The sequence below is a fragment of the Schistocerca americana genome, chromosome 8, assembly GCF_021461395.2.
Source record: "Schistocerca americana isolate TAMUIC-IGC-003095 chromosome 8, iqSchAmer2.1, whole genome shotgun sequence".
In the NCBI taxonomy this organism is placed as follows: Eukaryota; Metazoa; Arthropoda; class Insecta; order Orthoptera; family Acrididae; genus Schistocerca; species Schistocerca americana.
In genome coordinates, this window is record NC_060126.1 from 407605369 (window position 1) to 407623336 (window position 17968).

A 17968-nucleotide genomic window follows, 5' to 3' on the forward strand; every position below is an offset into this window, starting at 1 on the left:
CGCCAGTGAATAAAACCACTATCATTGAAAGGATTGATAAGTTTAACAGTTCTGAGGAAAAGTATACTGTTAAGTAACATGGAGAAAATGTATTTTCATCCAGAAGAAAGCGTATTTTTAACCGGGAAATCCGGGAAAAATCCGGGATTTTTTTTTTCCTCGTCCACGTATACACCCTGTTTGAGTCACAGACAGGAACAATGAAAAAGACTTCATACTTTTAAGTTGAGGATTCTGTGATACATCAGAATGCGTCCTGCCTACAGGTTCCTTCAGCCAAATTGTCATAAATTGCTTTTTTCCGTAGTTCAGTTGATTACATCCTTGTTAGTAGTAGTTCTATGTAACTGTGTAATCTTCGGTATTCTCCTGCAGCACTAAATTTCATAAGCTTCTATTCTTTTCTCATCTGTATTGTGTATCATCCACATTTACTTCCACACAAGACTTCCAGAAAATACCTTCTGAAAAAAGTTTCTGACTCATTAATTTTATATTCATTGTTATCAAACTTATGTTTTTCAGGAACACTTTTCCTGCTATTGCTAGTCGGTATTTTGTGTAGTCTCTACTTTGTCCATCATTAATTCTTTTGCTGTCTAACAAAAATCTTCTGCTGGTGTCTCATTTGCTTTCTGATTCACTCAGCGTCACGTTATTTGACTAAATGCCATTACCCTTGTTTCATGTTTATTGATACTTCATAACCTCTCATGAGGACTTTTTCTATTCAGTTCAGCTGATCTTAAGTCATTTGTCATCTGACAGAATTATAGTGTTTTCAGGTTCAGCAACCCTCAACATTTTTCTTTTCCCTCCTTGAACTTAAATTCCCTTTCCAATTTTTTCATTTTTCCTTTAGTGTTTGAACAATGTGCAGATAGAACAGTATGGAGGATTGGCTACAATCTTGTCTCACTACCTTTCTTAACGATTGGTAACATATTTAAATCTGTTGGGAATATGCTCTGAATCATTGCTTGATTACAATTGTATCTCAGGGGTTATTCTCTCAAGTGAGCACTACCAGTAACACCCTTGAAGCCTGTAGAATAAGTACTGTTTAGTAACTTGATGAATTTAGTAATCTTCTGAGGGGTTGTACTTTTTCCATTGACAATGTTAGATCATTATCAGTGATAAGCCCTTATATTTCTAGCACTTTCTTTCTTGAGAATGATGGTTATGTGAATTAACAGGATTTGTTTTGTCTTTTTTTTTTTTTTTTCAGCAAAGAGGAGACTTTAAATCTCTCTGGTAGTGAAATGTGCTATGTTGTTCAAACATGGAAGGATCCTGAAGTGCCAGTAAATATGTTTTTGCAATTGAGGTCATGTGAAACAAATCGAACTGCTGTGTGCCAGTTACGACCACCATGGTATGTGGCTGATAATGTGTTAACTCGATTAACTGTATTTTCAGTATGTAACAGAAAAGTTATTGGAATGACTGTATTTAAGAACAAGTTCATTTGATATTGTAGTTGCTGCATTAGTGGCATGAAATACACATGCCAAATATGGGTCTTAAGTAGGCTACATTGTTACTTGCTTTTCTAATGTTATCCTACATATATAATTTTCTCTCAGAGTGAAGAAGGCATTGGCCAAGGTCTTGGACACTTATTTAGATGAGTTAAGTTACAAACCTGGTGCAATCATTAAAAAAAATTTTTTTTTTTCACTTGTTCTTTGAGGATATAAGGCAAATGATGAAGGGCACCTGTTATAGACCATTGCTGATTCCATTACATTTCTTCTCCAGCTATTCTGCATCTAATAATCTTGCTGTATTTCAAATGTTAAATTCTTCACTCAGTTATGTTTAGTTCACCATGTAATGGAGATGTTGAGTTGCAGACAGGCACACTAAAAAGACTGCTAACCAAGGAAGGTTTCAACCAAAAGGCTTTCTTCTGAATCAGACACTATACACAAAAACATTTACGCAAACACAACTACCACACACATTACCACTGTCTCTGGCTGTCTTGGCCTTTCTGTCTAATTCAGGAGGAGGCCTTTTTTTCCAAAAACTTCCTTGTTTAGCAGTCTTTCTAAAGTTCTGATGAAGCAAGCTGGGATATTTTTACTTCCCCTCTTGTATTATAATCTGCCTTCTTAAAATTCGTTTTTTCATTTTTGATTAATTACCATTAACATACATGAGTATAATCTGCATTTCCATAAAAGAGACAGGTTGGCCCTCAGTCTTAAAGAATATAGCACCAGATCTAATTTTGTGCATAGTTTTATGTATGTAATTGATTTCCTAATTTATTTTGACTATTCCTAGTTAATATCTTCCACTATAGGATGAAATCAGTAATTGTAAATTCTGTTGTTGACTTATAAGCAAATATAAATTCTATAATAATTCTAAACATTTGGAGGAACAACTAATAGTATTCTTACAGGATCTGTTTGGCCCTGTTCGAAAACATGTTACCAAGCCAACCATTAATTAATTCCAAAGTAATTACCAGTTCTGTCAAAAGTATTGTTTGCGTAACTATATCTGTTAATTTCATGACTTAAACAAATAATTTGATTTAACCCTTGTGGTAGAAGAAACTGTTAAAAAGGACAAATGTTTCAATGCACTCAGTTAATTTAATGAGGTATGTTTCAATTGTAATTTCTGTAAATTAAACATGGAACAATGTGTAGTTTCAGTACCTATTATTGTGATGATATATAAAGGCCCTATTACTGGGCTTGAGTTAGTCCATCAGTCAGTCCATATTAGTTAGATCAACAACAATAGATCAATTTATCTGTGAAATAAGTGTAACAGAAATAGGCCATGTGTTAAAACAATGTCAGTGTATGTTCGATACGTACCGTATTATTCGGCAAGAACTGTGAACTGTGTGGTTAGGTTTTACTGCTCATAGATATTAAACAGAAAACTATTGTAGCAGTATGCTGATGTATACCTGCAGACTATCAATGAAGCTTATCAAAAGTTAACAATAGTCCACTGGCCATATTAACTGTGTGTATTGGGGGGGGGGGGGGGGGGGGGTTGTGAACAGTGCAAGTAAAGAACTGTGAAACGCAGCTGTGCACCCGTCGGCTACATCACTTAAAATAGGCAGTGTAGAACTTCCATCCCCCATTTTTCAGCCAGTATAGCAAAACAGTACATTGACACAGAGGACAATCAATGAAGAAATAAAGGAGCTGAACGTCACAATGTGCTTGTCTGAGACACATTATCTCCACTATATAATGAATAGCAATCTATCCTTTTCATATCATTGTCACTATTTCATCCTGGATTTCCCAGTCTCTGATGTTATCTGTTAGGTCAAATTGTACGAACAGAGAAACATTGTTGCTGTCTGGGAATGTGCATACGTATAGAGCTCAACTTAGATAGGAAAAAATTTTCATGTTTCATCCATTTTATTATTTATTTATATCTTCCTCTTGTACAGGTCCAGTTTACCAGTCAAAGAAGGGGATGTTGTGAGCATCATTGGAGCAAAATATGAAAAAGAAACATGGTACCTAGATTTGAAGGCAGGAATACTTGTCCACCACTCAGATCTACTTGTGTCTGGAACTTCTGTTGTTGGATCACTTTTCTGCAGGCGACGTGCTGTCCTTGCAGAGTGGTTTCGTGGGGTGGATGTTACAGCTGCCTGTGCTGTCATTGGATCATTAGTGCATACAATTCTCCAGGAGGTTTGTTACTGGATAACTGGATCTTACAGTATTACAGATGAGATGACTTCATTTGGTCCTAGTGGAAAAATATTGTTCTTTGCATCAACTGACCTATGTAGTGAATCTCACAGCTACTCCTAGCATTATTAGTGAGAAACTATATTTTCTTAGTAGAGCAAAAGTACATGTAGTCCTAGTATTCCTCCTCTCTCTCTCTCTCTCTCTCATTTGAGGAAATATTCTTGCAGTAAACAGTGAAACAACTTGATAGTTACTCACTTCTTGCAAAGTGCTGTGGTTGTAATGACTGTAGCTTACAATAATTTGAATTGAAGGATGTGACATTCAGGAATTGTGTGTGGAGGAGAGTGGGATATGTTTCAATAACTTCTCCTAGCTATTAAAAATCTTCTATATCTCCTTCCAGAGTGGGGAGGGGGGGGGGAGAGGAAGGGACAGAGAGAGAGAGAGAGAGAGAGAGAGAGAGAGAGAGAGAGAGAGAGAGATGTATTTTATCCCCAAATGATCTGAGTTTGTTTGTCTCTGTTGTGGTTATACTTTTCTACCTTCTATCAGTTCCTTTATTGATTGCTTCAGTACTTCAGCTTCAGCTTGGTCAGAAGCACATGTTATTTAAACATATTAAAATAAATAAATAAAATGAAACATGCACTTGTCTTTATAATGATAAATTACTACATACTGTATTGAAGAGGCATTGAGGAGCCCAGACACACATGAAAGAGGACATTTTCTAGCTAAACTTTCAGAAAAAGTCATCCTTTAGACAGCTAGGAGACATACAAGTTCCCTGTAAAATAACTTTTTCTGATAGCTCATGCAGGTTTCCTTGACCAAATGCCTATCTGCTGCGCAATACTTCCATTTGAGCAATAATATTTCCTCATAAAGATGTATGTGTTGCATCTAAATTTTTTGTTGATTGAAAACTTTACAAGCAGTTCATTTCCATGGTTAAGATCGTAACTAGTTACCTGCTTAAGTTGTATAAATTTATTTGCCTATAGATGTCTAACTAAAGACAAGTCTCTTGAGAAAACTGCAAAATTATACAGAGAAGTGAGCCAGTACATACCTTCCAGAAGTTGAATATATAGCACTGCCAAAATATGCATATAAAAGCGAGAAAAAAGTTTTTTTTCTTCTTCTTTTAGAAGTGTCCATTGGCAGCATTGTAGTTTCATCTCCTGAAAGTAAGCTCTGGCCAGCTGTTCTGTTTCCCAGTAATTTTAAATATACTGTAGACTCTTTCTTTTTTAAGAGGGACTGTACAAAACCAGGAGCTACTTTTTATTTATACTACTCTGTGGGCTTACCCGAGTATTTTATTTCTGATCTTTTTGTCTTTTCTGTAGCATGTAAATAACTGTTACAGTGAGTTTTTTACATTTGTGTCAGTGTCTCCAATATAAGTGACTGAAAAACGCTAAGAAGTGCAATAAGACTTTGGTGCTGTGTATATAATTTCAATAGAGTTTTATTTAGCGTTATCAGATGTTACTGTTTGACTTCCGCCATGCTAATTACATGTGTTGCCACTCATTGCAGGTACTTCAGAACAAAATTCAGGATAAGAACAGTGTGGAACAGTTAGTGATGAAAACCTTGGAAAATCCTGATAATTTACGTCAGCTGCTTCTGTGCGGACTGTCAAGTGATAAAGCTCGAGCAGAGATAATGCCATTTGTGCCTCGAATTGTGCAGTTTGTGTCACAGCACGTGACACATCCACATAAGAATCGTGGCCTTGCAGTGACCGATATTGAGGATGTGGAGGAGAATATATGGTCTCCACGACTAGGAGTAAAAGGAAAAATAGATGTCACTGTGAAGATGAAGTCACCTGCTAACAGTTCTCAGGTTGTTTAAGAATAAGAATTCAGGAAATGTAATCTGAAATGATATATATGACAGTGTGCATCCTGTTAAAACAATCATATTTTTGGCTTATTTCAGTTAGCTCCATTAGAACTGAAGACAGGCAGAGCGACAGCTTCTTCAGAGCACAGGGGCCAGGTTATGTTATATATACTAATGTTGCAAGACTTGGGCTACAATGTTAACAAGGGCCTATTACTTTACTTGAGGTATATGTCTCTTGTCATTTATATGTTACATGTGTTTTAATTTGACATACTTAATCAGTTGTTTACATTGTTTTTGACACTTAAACAGTAGATAATTTTGTAGGTATTTTGCTAGGCAAACAGTGGGCATTTGGAGATACTAGTGAATCTGATTTGATGAAACTGCTACCATATTGAAAAACTTGCAATTTAAAGATTATATTGGGCATTACTGGCTGTATAAAATTACTAGCTGTTAGACCACTTTAGTGTTAATTTTTATATATCACATTACAATACTGTGTATTAATAGTAGAGGAGATTCCTGCTGTGTTGCCTGAATTAAGAGATGGATAGAAATATTTGTGAGAGAGAGAACCTGTCAACCTCAAGGTGAGTGGCAGACAGGTGGGAGAGTGTCAAGGGATGAAGTCTGGTATGTTTAATTGTCTGATGCTTCAGAGTTCTGCTCGAAGTGCACCATAGTGTTCTTTTTTTCAACACGATCTTCAGATATCTAAATTTGGTATTGAAATTGCCTGTATTTAAAATCACTTCAGCTCTTGCCAACAGTATTTAAAATTTTAATTTATAGCACAAATGATCAAGCTCTTCATGCTGAAGTATAAATTTATATATATCTCTCTGCATCATTGATGTATTTAAAAATCACACAAGATTAACTAGAGTCTGCACCTAATCAAAGACAGACAGCCTCATATTTATGAAAATTGTGTTATTACTCCTGAATCCAATTAAAATTGTATTGGGTAATCTGTACATATCATAACAGATTGTTGTGTAATGTGCTGGTTGTGTTCCATACATTTAGAAAATTTAACAGCTTTGTAGCAAGCAAGGATAGTTTTATGAAGCACACAGTTGTGTGTAATATAATGTAATCAGATGGATAAAAAAGTCTACTCACCATGCAGGAGCAGCAGCAGCAGAAAACACACATTAAAGGTATTACTTAAGCAAGCTTTCAGAACCAGTGGCTGCTCCTTCTGGCAGGAGGGGTGAAGGGGAAAGAAGAGGGATGCAGGAAAAGGACTGATGATGTTTATGAAAAGAGGTAGAGTTCAGTAAAATTACACAGAACCCCAAGTCAGGCAGGACTTACCAGATGGGATGAGGAGGTGGCATGACTTCTCTCCTCTCCGGTAAGTCTCCCCTGACGCAGGGTTCTGGGTGACTTTCCCAAACTAGACCGCTTTTCCTAAACCTCACCAGTCCTTTTCCTGCACCCCTCTTCTTTCTCCTTCAATCCCTCTGCCAGGAGGAGCCACTGGCTCCGAAAGCTTGCATGTGTAATACCTTTTATATGTGTGTTCTTTTGCCATTGCTTCGTGATAAGATTTTTTTTGTCTATCCAGCTGCATTTTCAAAAATCAGTTACGTGTAATGATAGAAATGTTTTATACTACACATCTACTTATTGCCATTTGTCATAAAAAACTGAAATATCAGTTCATAGTAACAGTTTAACTGGGCAATAATTATGTGTTTAGTAATGTGTATAACTGAGAATTTGGTGCTGACTGAATGAGATGATGAATTGGTTAACTACTGGACATACATTTGGGTTGACCAGGGTTCATTTCCCTGTCTGAACATTTTTTTTATATCAGTGTAATCTCTGTTAGTAAGGGGAGATTTTATTCCAAGCCCATTTGTGTCTTCTCAGTGCAATATGTCTGATTACAATCTGGCTACTAGTTACAAAAATCACAGTACTAGTCATGGCAGTTCCTGATGATAACGATGATAGAGGTATTCAAAACCTTGTATCCGTAATCAACTTTGAAGCTGCAAGAATACTACTAACATTTTACACATTGCAAAAAGTGTTTCATGAGATACATCAAGAATGTTGATTTTTTTTTTTTTTTTTTTTTTTTTTTTTTTTTTTTTTTTTTTTTTTTTTTTTTTTTTTAAAAAATTGGAAAATGGGATAATAGTGATGCATTCCCATTCTGTATTGCAATGTAACCAAAGAACACTGCAACACTGAGTACTGTGGAAAGATTCCCTGTTGAAGCCCTTGTTATAGAAGCTGGTGGATAAGATCAATCTCCTAAATAATAAATTCTAGGAAATACAATTTTAACATTGAGGCTTCATTAGGGTAGAGTTTCTGAAAACAAAGAAGACTTCAGAGACATTGGACTCTGTGAAGCTCTTAACATCAATGACAAGTTTGAGAAAACAGCTGTATGTCTTAATTTTTATCTGCATCTGTATAAACGTAATCTGCAACCCACTATATGGATCATTCCCGAATGTACGTAGTACCAATATTAGCAAATTGCTGTCCCGTTCCATTTGGATATGAGTGAGAGGAAAAATGACTTACATATTTCAGTACCCACTCTAATCTCATTTCACTCTCCATGAAAGAAATAAGAAAATTCATGTAACAGAATCAGGTTGTACTTGCTTTAGAACAGGCATTACATTCCAAACCTGACTGCTCACTTTGAATACAAGTTTTGGCCATGTGATGGGTACATGACCAGATGAATTATCTGCTTCGCATTTATGTGATGCACTGAGAAGACAAATGTTAGTAGTTGTCCACATAATCTACAGTAATGATATTTACAGTAACTGTGATTATCTGTTGCACAATTAAGTCTTATAATCACTGCATCATCTGCTTTCTTAGTTGGGGTTGATAACTTGTGTAGTGGTGCTTGACTCTGGGATAGTCAGTTTGAATGCTGATGATGGAAGAAATTTTCACCAGATTTGGCCAGCAGTGGGAAGAGAGGTGATGGTGTAAAATTTGTGATCACCAGACTCTGCACTAATACTTAGATTAAACTACAAAATTCTCCAGTCTTTCATGGAATGAAGATATGTGAGACTGCTGATAATCTGTTACATGGAAACAATAAAATTGGCAGTGCCCTTGTTTGCTATTCAAGACGAGCAGGGTATGTACCAGTACTGTTCTTCACTCCCTCTGTCCACTTTCTTGTTGAATAAATGTGACACTAAACTCTGCAGCTGCTCTTCACAGCCTTCCAAAATGGGCAGACACACTTCAGAGTCACAGCACTCTCCCTTCACTAAGAAAAAGTATCAAAGGAAGTCTCCTAGTCAACAATGCCATACAGATTTACTTTTTATCACTGGATCTAGATAATAAGACATTTATAGAACGAATAATTACTCAAGTATAGTTTGAAATTTGCAGGGAGACCAGTTTCTGTGCAAGATGCTCACTTGTCTAGCTTAAGTCACCCTATGTGTTTGTTTATGCTCTCATATTTCTTCCAGTTACACAATACCTCTATGACTGGTTTGTCAGAATGAAAAATTTGTTGGCTTCTGCAGCATTGATTTGATTTGATTTTATCAGGGAAGCAAAAACAACATTGATCAAGCCCACTGCTGCTCGCACCGAAACAGAGTTTATTGTGTGGTATTGTTCTCTGTGTCTCTAGTAAAGCCAACCAATGCGCTTGAACAGTGCAAGGAGATCCTTTACCAGTGCTTTGGTAGACACAACTTCTTCAGGTCTAGTTGATCTGAATATTCTGTGACTTTTAATCTCCAATGCCTTGCATTCGTGGATCAAATGTGATGAGGGTTCCTCACCCACACCACACGTCTTACATTTGGTTGTCTTCTTCTATTATGTCCATTGTATGTAGATGTTTTTTGAAATTCCCATGGCCTGTCAATAGTCCAACCATGAGTTTCATTTCTCTCCTGTTCAAGCCCAGGATTGAGAGACTTCTCTTAGAACATGGCTTTGGCATCAATACCTTGCCATATTTTTGCTTTTGGACCTTAGCCCCAGTATTTTGCATGCTGTCTCCTTGTCCAGTCTCGTGGTTCTATTTTGATCATCGCTGTAAGGGTTGTCAGGATAGGTTCCGGTTCAATAAATGGTGTCATCGCCCCTATTCTGGCCAACCCATCAGCTTGCTCGTTACCACTAATCCCTGAGTGACCAGGGACCCACTATAGGTTTACCCTGTTGTTTTCCCCTAGCTCCATAAGGACTTTGTGGCATTCTGCCACAATCTTTGATCTTGTTGCAAAGGCATCCAGTGCTTTCAGGGCTACCTGACTGTCTGAATAAATGAAAGTGCTATGACTTCTGTAGTGCCTCCGCAAATTCTCCTCCATGCACATCCTGACAGCAGATATTTCTGCTTGAAACATAGTGGCCATCTCCCGTAGAGAGATTGCACTCTCCAACCTGGGCCACACCTCGTATGTCCCAGCCCCAACATCGTAGTCTGTTTTCCAACCGTTAATGAACCAGACTGTGTCCCCAGTACATTGTTGAAATTTGTTCTCGCAGAGATCTCTACTTCCGATTACTACACTGAAAGACTTCGTGAAGCAGCTGGGAGTTAGTATATAGTTGGCCGGAATTTCCCCACCATACCTATGCCTACCTCACTCAGTATCTTAGTGTGAGATCCTGGATACCCAGTGAGTTCCAGTTTTTGCTTATCTTTAACCTGTGTGCTGCAGCTGCTGCCTCCCTCTTTACCCACAGGCGTAATGGGACATGTCCAGCATGGTTTCCATCCCGGTAGTGGGTATGCTGCTAATTCCGCCTATAATGGCTAAGCAGGTCAACACATTCTCTGGCAGATTCAAAGTTCTCCCTTCGAACACCTGAAAACCAATATCTCACAGGGTTCTCGTCCTGGTCTAGGTTGTCTGTCAGAGCACATTGAGAAAAAGGAGTCTTGAGTAGCAGTTCCAGTGTTTCATGTGCTGTCCATGTATACTCCCCATCCTCTTTCCTTAAAGTTCCTCCTGGATTAGTTGGTATCCTAGTGAGGATTTTGTGAAGTCTGGCCTGAACAGCCGTACCCTCTACCTCTTCAAAGAATACCTTCCTGGAAGCCTGCTTTGATTGCTTAGTTGCAAGATTGTATTTCACAAGGGCCACCTGATATTCTGCCCATTTTCCTTTCCTTCTCGCAAGGTTAAACAGTCTTCATACCGGTTTCCTCTGTGATTACATGTTGTTGTTCCACCAAGATACATTCCCATTTGTGTACTTCTTGCTGATTGAGCAGTTTTCATGGTATGAAGTCATGATGAGTACTGACTTCCAATAGGCTTGAGTCAAGGTCTCTCATATACACCTCCCAGTCCATTTTCCTGGGATTCCTATAGGACATGGTCTGGCTGATGCTCATTTCAACCATGAACTTAATATATACATGTGGTCTGATGAGGATGGCTCTAAAGCCACATGCCATTGTTTGACATAACTACCCACCAAAGTGGAACTGAAGGTTATGTCAATTACCTTTTCCCTTCTTATATTCCTGAATGTAAGTTCCTTGCCCTATTGAGGATCTGTAAGTTATTAGCTAGAAGAAATTCTGGAAGGTACTCACCTCTACTGTGCTTGTCAGAGCTGCCCCACACTAACTTGTGGGCATTAGCATTGTATCCAACCAATAGTTGGTCGCCCTGTTGTGCAGAGGCTTCAGTCAGTCTCCTCACTTCCTGAGAAGAAGCAGCACTGTCCTTGTAAGAAAGGTATGCTGAGACCATTACAAACTCCCTCGTGATACCTACCTCATGTTGCCGCATCCATCTGGTCACTAAGTTCTTAGAACAAAAGTCTGCCATCGGCATGAAGAGGATTCCATTTTTTACATAAATGCACATTCTGGAGTTTCTTATAATTCTAGCATAAACCAGCTTACCTCCAGTGCCACCAAGACCCGATACACCACCTGTATATAAGTAGGGTTCTTGAATCGTGGCCATGTCCACTTCTTGTCTTCCCAGAAGATGACTCAGGGGACCAGCATCCCCCCAATCTTCTCAAAGAGAGCCATTTTCATGAGCTCCACCTGCTATGAGGTGCTCTTGACCAGTAGATAGCCTTGCAGGATAATCATCCTAAAAACTGAGACTGAAGTAATATAGGTCTGATTCCCTATTTCTTGTCTCAGCTTTTTCTGGATACACTTTTCCTGAGAAGTGGGAGTCTTAGATTCCTTCTTTTTTCTCTTACAGTCTGCCGTCAATGTACAAGGGATTTGTACACCCGCTTCAACCTGGGACAGTCTTTTCTCGGAGTTCCCTCCACTTTTGTTTAGGAAGCCACTCTTTTTCCTTCCTTTTTAGCTTTTGTTCTCTAAGAAGTTTCCTTATGAGTCCCACACAAGTCTTTGATCTTAATCTGGTCCATCTTCTTAGTAGCCACTCCCACTTCTTGAACAGGTCCGTCCCCCTGTTCAGCTGAGGGCAGGTTTTCAATTGGTTCCAGCCCAGATGTTTGGATGTCTGAGTTCTCAACTTGCCCCTCAGTATTGCTATTTTCTTTCATTCCATTTTGGTCCCACAAGAGTTGGGAATTTAATTAGTCCACACCATGGAAACCCCATGCGATGCAAGGCTAATGACTCGGGGAGGTCGCCTGGTATCCCTGAGGCTCCTTTCATTACACATCTTCTCATGTGCCATGCACCCCTTGGCACGGATCGCATCACACCTTGGATTGGGTATTCAGGAGTTGGGAAAGGACAAGGAATTGATGTGGAATGACAGGTTGATGTGGGACACACTTAGTCTGGTCCCTCGACCAAGACCTTACGGACTGTAGGTTCCCGCAGCTGACATAGGCCTCAGTTTCATGTGAACACACAAGCCTCTCCACCTGCATGGACAGTACTACTTCAAGGTGGTGTCCCCTGGAGAGGTTCTGCATCATTATACAAGGAGGTAATTATTTTGGGCATAAAGGTTTGAAAGTAAAAACAGTGCAGTGTTTGTCTACTGGCCAGTGCAGTCAGAAGTAGTCCTAAGTGCAATGTGTACTGAACTGAGTAAACTGATTATGGTCAATAATATAAGCAGACAAAGCACAGAGACTTGTGTGTTGCTTTTCTGTGTTCAGTTTTGCTCCTGTAGCACAGTGATGGTGTGAGTGATTATTGCAATAATTTAAACTGGATGACAGTAAATGACAGTCACATTTTGTGTTCAGGCTTCTGATTGTGAATTGTATCAATTACTGTGGTGTTATGATCAGATATGTTTAATTGTCTTTATAGTAAGATTTATGCCACGTTTTGCTTTTTTTGTCATTCATGAGAAGTAAAAAATTTAATATATGTCTGTTTTTACAGGGATGACGTGTCACTTATGGAAATACCATTTTCTCATCCTGAAAGTCGTGATTTAATTCAGCTCCGAAATGAACTAGCAAACAACTTGCGTACTGCAATGCCCAGCGAGATGGGCCAGCCACCAGTACTTCCAAAACCCATCTCTCGAACTAATGGGTGCAGCAAATGTCCATACCTTATTGAATGCTCTGCCTATCAGCGGTAAGAAGTAGTGAGATGACATGAACAATGCAAAATTAAGTTTGTTTTGTTGTGAATGAGTGTAATTACTGGCATTTTCTGCACCGAAAATCAAAGTGTGTGGTTTTTTTTTTTTCCCCCGCCCCCCCCACCTGGAAGGTGACAGTGTGAAGGTTCATCAGTATTGCAAACATGTGTTGCTCTCTTCCTAAGGCACATACTTCAGCTTTGCTGTCTTTTTTAAATGCCACACTCTTTTTATGAATTCCAGTGGTCATCACTCTCCTATCATCATATCTAATTATCTATTACAGCAAAGCTGCTACAATATTCTTGCAACATTTGAAGGTAAACATATTCCTGAAACTGAAAAGTTGCAAACTTTTTAAATTGTTAGTTGATATAAGGCCTGCCTGTTGTGCAAAACCCTGATTTTTCACATAGACCGAAACATGTTTCAGCACCTTTGTGCCATCATCAGTGGGTTTTCTTTATTCAGATCTGTAAAATGCAGTGATAATTCTTATGCAGAAATTAGGCATGAAAACAGTTTTTGCTTATTGTTCTCATTGCCTTGATTTTACATCACAGAGCTACACAGGACACTCTGCATTATCAGGTACTGGTAACTTGTCATCTGCAGCTAAATGATGTTAATGTGTATTTAGGCAGGGAGTTAACACTTCACTTTTATCCTAACATAATTTTGTTGTGTGAGAATATTTTGAGACTATATTTGCGATTTTCAACTTTGACAATATTATACTCCATAAAGGAGATGTAGAGCCGCGCAAGGGCACAACAAAAAGACTGCTAAATGAGAGCTTTCGGCCAAAAGGCCTATGTCTAAAGTAGACAAACACACACACACACACACACACACACACACACACACACACACACCTCCCCCTACGGAGCTCACCTCGCTTTGAAGAGTTCGTACTTGGGGCCATGGGGCCCCAGCCTTTGCAGCACCGTGATTTCCCTAAATCACTCCAGGCAAATGCCGGGATGGTTCCTCTGAAAGGGCACGGCCGACTTCCTTCCCCATCCTTCCCTAATCCGATGAGACCGATGACCAAGCTGTCGGGTCTTCCCCAAACCAACCAACCAACCTTTGCAGCACCTTTTCCCTTTCTGTGTTCCACATCTATCCTCCTGCTATTCTTTTTCCCCTCCCTTGAGGAACATCTCTGGGATATTTTTGGGAATGTGTTCTGAAGTTTCAGTAGCCTGACATCAGAACAGTCCTTCCACTGTTCTTTATTTCTTTCTTCGTTCTCCATCTCCTATCCTGCCTCTAATTCAGCATTTGAGGTTCCTCTCTGTTGTTTCTTCTTCCTCCCTGTGCATTCCTGAAGGCTGGCCCAAACATCTGACATGTAACAGGTGGCTGGGTATCACATAATTCCCAGCCTCGAGTCAACAGATGGGATTCGCACGTGGCCCCTGGCACAGGCCAGGCCGAGGGAGCGGTGATTGCCTGAACTGTTACCTTCCCAAATTGTCAGTTGGTCCCCTTGTCAGGAGTTCAGGAGGTGTGACCTAAGGTGTGAACAGTTGCCTAAGGCAGGTCAGCCCCCCACCTGTTGGAAGGAGCACCATTGGAGATGTTGACAATCATGTCATAGGCTTTCTAGAAATCTGAATTCGTGGCCACAGTGTGGTATTTCTGCAGGAAACCATTTGTGACATTGGCTGACAATGACGAGATGGTCAACTGCAGAATGGCGTGCTCAAAATCCACATTGTGAAGTGGTTAGTAAATTGTGAGATTTGAGCCACCATACCAACTGGCCATGAATGATACATTCCATCGCCTTACAAATACAGCTAGTCCAAGAAAAAGGGCTGTAGCCAGAAGGAAGGTGTTTGCCCTTGCCTGGCTTGGGTATGGGTAGGGCTTCACACTAGCCTCTGGGAAACATGCTATCTGCTCAAATGCGACTGTACATATCAAGGAGAAAATGCTTGTCTGCAAGAGAAAGGTGCTCCAATATCTGTCTGGCCCTGGGGCCAGAAGTGAGAGCATGATATAGCTCCCTCACAGTAAAGGTGGCATTGTAGTATTTGTGATTTGGAGAGAAGGGTAATACCTGAGCCTCCTCCACCTGTTTTTGAGAGAGGACAGTGAGGTGATAGTGGATGGAGCTCGAACTCTCCTCAAAACAGCAGCCCAAGGCATTGGAGATAGCTGTAGTGTCCACAATGACATCATCTGCTACAGTCAGGCCATAAATCGGGGAATGAACCTTGATCCCAGAGAGCCAGTGGAGGTTGTGCCACACGACAGAAGGGGGAATGGAACTGTTAAAAGAACTAGTAAATGATTTTGCTATCAGGAAGAATGTGATGACACTGCACATGCAACTGTTTGTAACTAATACAGTTTACCTTCGTAGGATGACTGTTAAAAACACGGAAAGCACGTCTCTGTGCACGAAGCGTGTTGTGGCACACCTCAATCCATCAGGGGACTAGGACACAGAGTGGAGAAGATAAAAGTGCGAGGCATGGAACATTCTGTGGTGGTAAGGATAATGTTCTTGAGGTACTCTACCTGGTCAGGACAGCTGGGGAAATGTTGTTTGTTGAAGGTCACCAGGGAGCAATAAAACCTCCAGTCGACCTTAGAAAGCTGCCAGTTGCATTTACGTATAGATGAGGAAGGAGTCAGCAGATGGCCAGCACATGAGAAACGGTTACTAGAGCACGTGTAGAGAGAACGGGTGACTAGAGGTGACGGCAAGCTGGGCAGTGTAGAACAAGAGGTCCAAATAGGAATAGGTGTGCATGGAGTCTGAAAGAAACATGGGTGCTCCAGTGTTAAGACAAATGAGGTTGAGTTGATTCAGAATGTCAGCCAAGAGGGCAGCTCTCGGACAGATTCTGGAAGAGCCCTAAAGGGGATGGTGTGCATTAAAGTCACTGAGCAGCAAAAAGGGTGATAGCGTTGATCAATAAACTGAATGAAGTTTACTCTGGTGACACCAAATGATGGAAGGATGTAATTGCTGCAAAAAGAAAAGGTGAGGCGAGGAATGATAATGCGCACTGCAACAGCTTTCAATGGACTGTTCAGTGAGGTCGTTTAGCTATGAATGCCATTTCAGATTAGTAGTATGACTCCCCCATGAGATGGAATGTTGTCCTTTGGGGGAGGTCAAAGCGGACCGAAAGGAAATGCAAAAGATCAAAGTCGTAACGAGAATATAATTTTGTTTCTTGGTGGCAGCAAACAAATGGACACGCGATTCAGGGAGCAGCCATAATTCTTCTTATTGGATCTAATGCTGTGAATGTTCCATTGGAGAAGTCATAATGATTGGGGAGGAGGGAACAAAGGAAGGGTAGTCACGTGGTTACCGAGTGTCAGCATTCAAAGACTCATTGCTACAGGGAACAGAGACTGGAAGATGTTGTTCCATGAGCTCTATGGAGGCATTAGGCATTGGAATTCTGAGTCGGCCTGTGGATTCAAGGGCAGAAAAATGGTGCGCTGTGCGCATCGGTGAAATGAAGGTCGGCTGGGTGAGGTGGTTGGCAGGTGAAGACAGATGTTTGTTGGCTGGAGGGGTGTAAAACGTCTGCATGGGAGTATTCCTTCTGCCCTTTCCAGCCTACCAATTTGTAGCAGATGATTTCGCCGCTGGAGGTGAAGCTTTGGTGGCTAGTTGCAAAGCTGGAGGAGAAGGAGATGGGGATGTTACTGTGACACTGGGCAATTTGACAACTGCTGTGCTGAATTTGAGATCGCATGTCTGTGTGGCCATGTCCGTTGTGGAGTGTCACGTAGCAAGAATGATACTGTAAATGCCAGATGGTAAAAATCAGGGTTTTCGACTATCCAGCAATTTGTGAACGACAGGGAAAGGCAATTTTTCCTTCACGTGGGTCTTCTGGATGGTTCTGTTATTGAGATACATGGAAAATTCTCAGGATGAGGGTGCATGGTCACTATTGCAATCGATACAGTGGGGAGGAGGAGGTGAGCAATCACTCTCGTGAGCATTCCTACTACAAGTAACACATTTGGCTGTGTTTCAACAGGACATTAGAGTGTGGTTGTAACAATGACATCGGTAACAGCACTTCGGGTTTGGAGTGTACAGTTGGACCGAGATGACTTCATAGCCTGCTTTGATCTTCGATGGAAGCACTATTCAATCAAACATGAGGGAAAAAAGTGTAGTGATACATCCCATTCCTTGAATGAGACATTTCATGTCCTTAAATATATGTCAGAGAAAAAATGTGCATGACACAGTAGTTAAGTGGTGAGCATCCTACTGTTGGGAAATGTTTTAAATTGTAGGTGCTGATACCAGACCTAAGGATCCAGTGACTGTATCGATGTGAGTCAAATGACCCTACCTGCTGTGGTGGAGATAGGATCTCTGTGGAGTGGGTGGTGTTTAAGAAAAGAGATCCATGAAATCTAAGAACGTGAAATGTCACAGATAATAAATGTATTGTAATTGTTCATTATCAAATTGAATATCAGATCTGTTAGGTACGTAGTACAGAGAGGCAGCGTACTGGTTGGTAGCCATCCTCATTTATTATGTATTGAGTTCTAATTTTGAAGATAATGGAAGACGGTGAATTGAATCTAACTTTTTATTCATGTGGTGGAGTGAATAAGAACAAGAAGTTAATTTTCAACTGCTTTATCTGCAGCCCATAAAGATGGAAAGTCTAAGCCAAGTTGGAGGAAGAAGCCACATGGATTCAGGGTACAGTGTAGCTGGACCCTGATTATTAATACTTAATGGTGATCAAATATTCATTAAGTAACATTCACCATACATAAAAGGAGTGTTCAAGTGGCAACTTATTTAAGTGTTTTGTGTGTGAGGTGAAGTAAAACAAAGCACCACACAACCCATGTCAACCTGAA

General features: G+C 40.1%; 1 protein-coding gene across 2 annotated transcripts in view; it reads left to right on the forward strand.

The window, feature by feature from the left end:
• Positions 1–17968, forward strand: part of LOC124545358 (DNA replication ATP-dependent helicase/nuclease DNA2-like) — a 152709-nt gene that overhangs the window by 63009 nt on the left and 71732 nt on the right. For both annotated transcript variants that reach the window (XM_047124261.1, XM_047124262.1), the window contains 5 exons: positions 1232–1378; positions 3443–3692; positions 5244–5555; positions 5652–5782; positions 12889–13089. In XM_047124261.1, the coding sequence (XP_046980217.1) occupies positions 1232–1378; positions 3443–3692; positions 5244–5555; positions 5652–5782; positions 12889–13089 (1041 nt within the window). The remainder of the gene's footprint in view (positions 1–1231; positions 1379–3442; positions 3693–5243; positions 5556–5651; positions 5783–12888; positions 13090–17968) is intronic.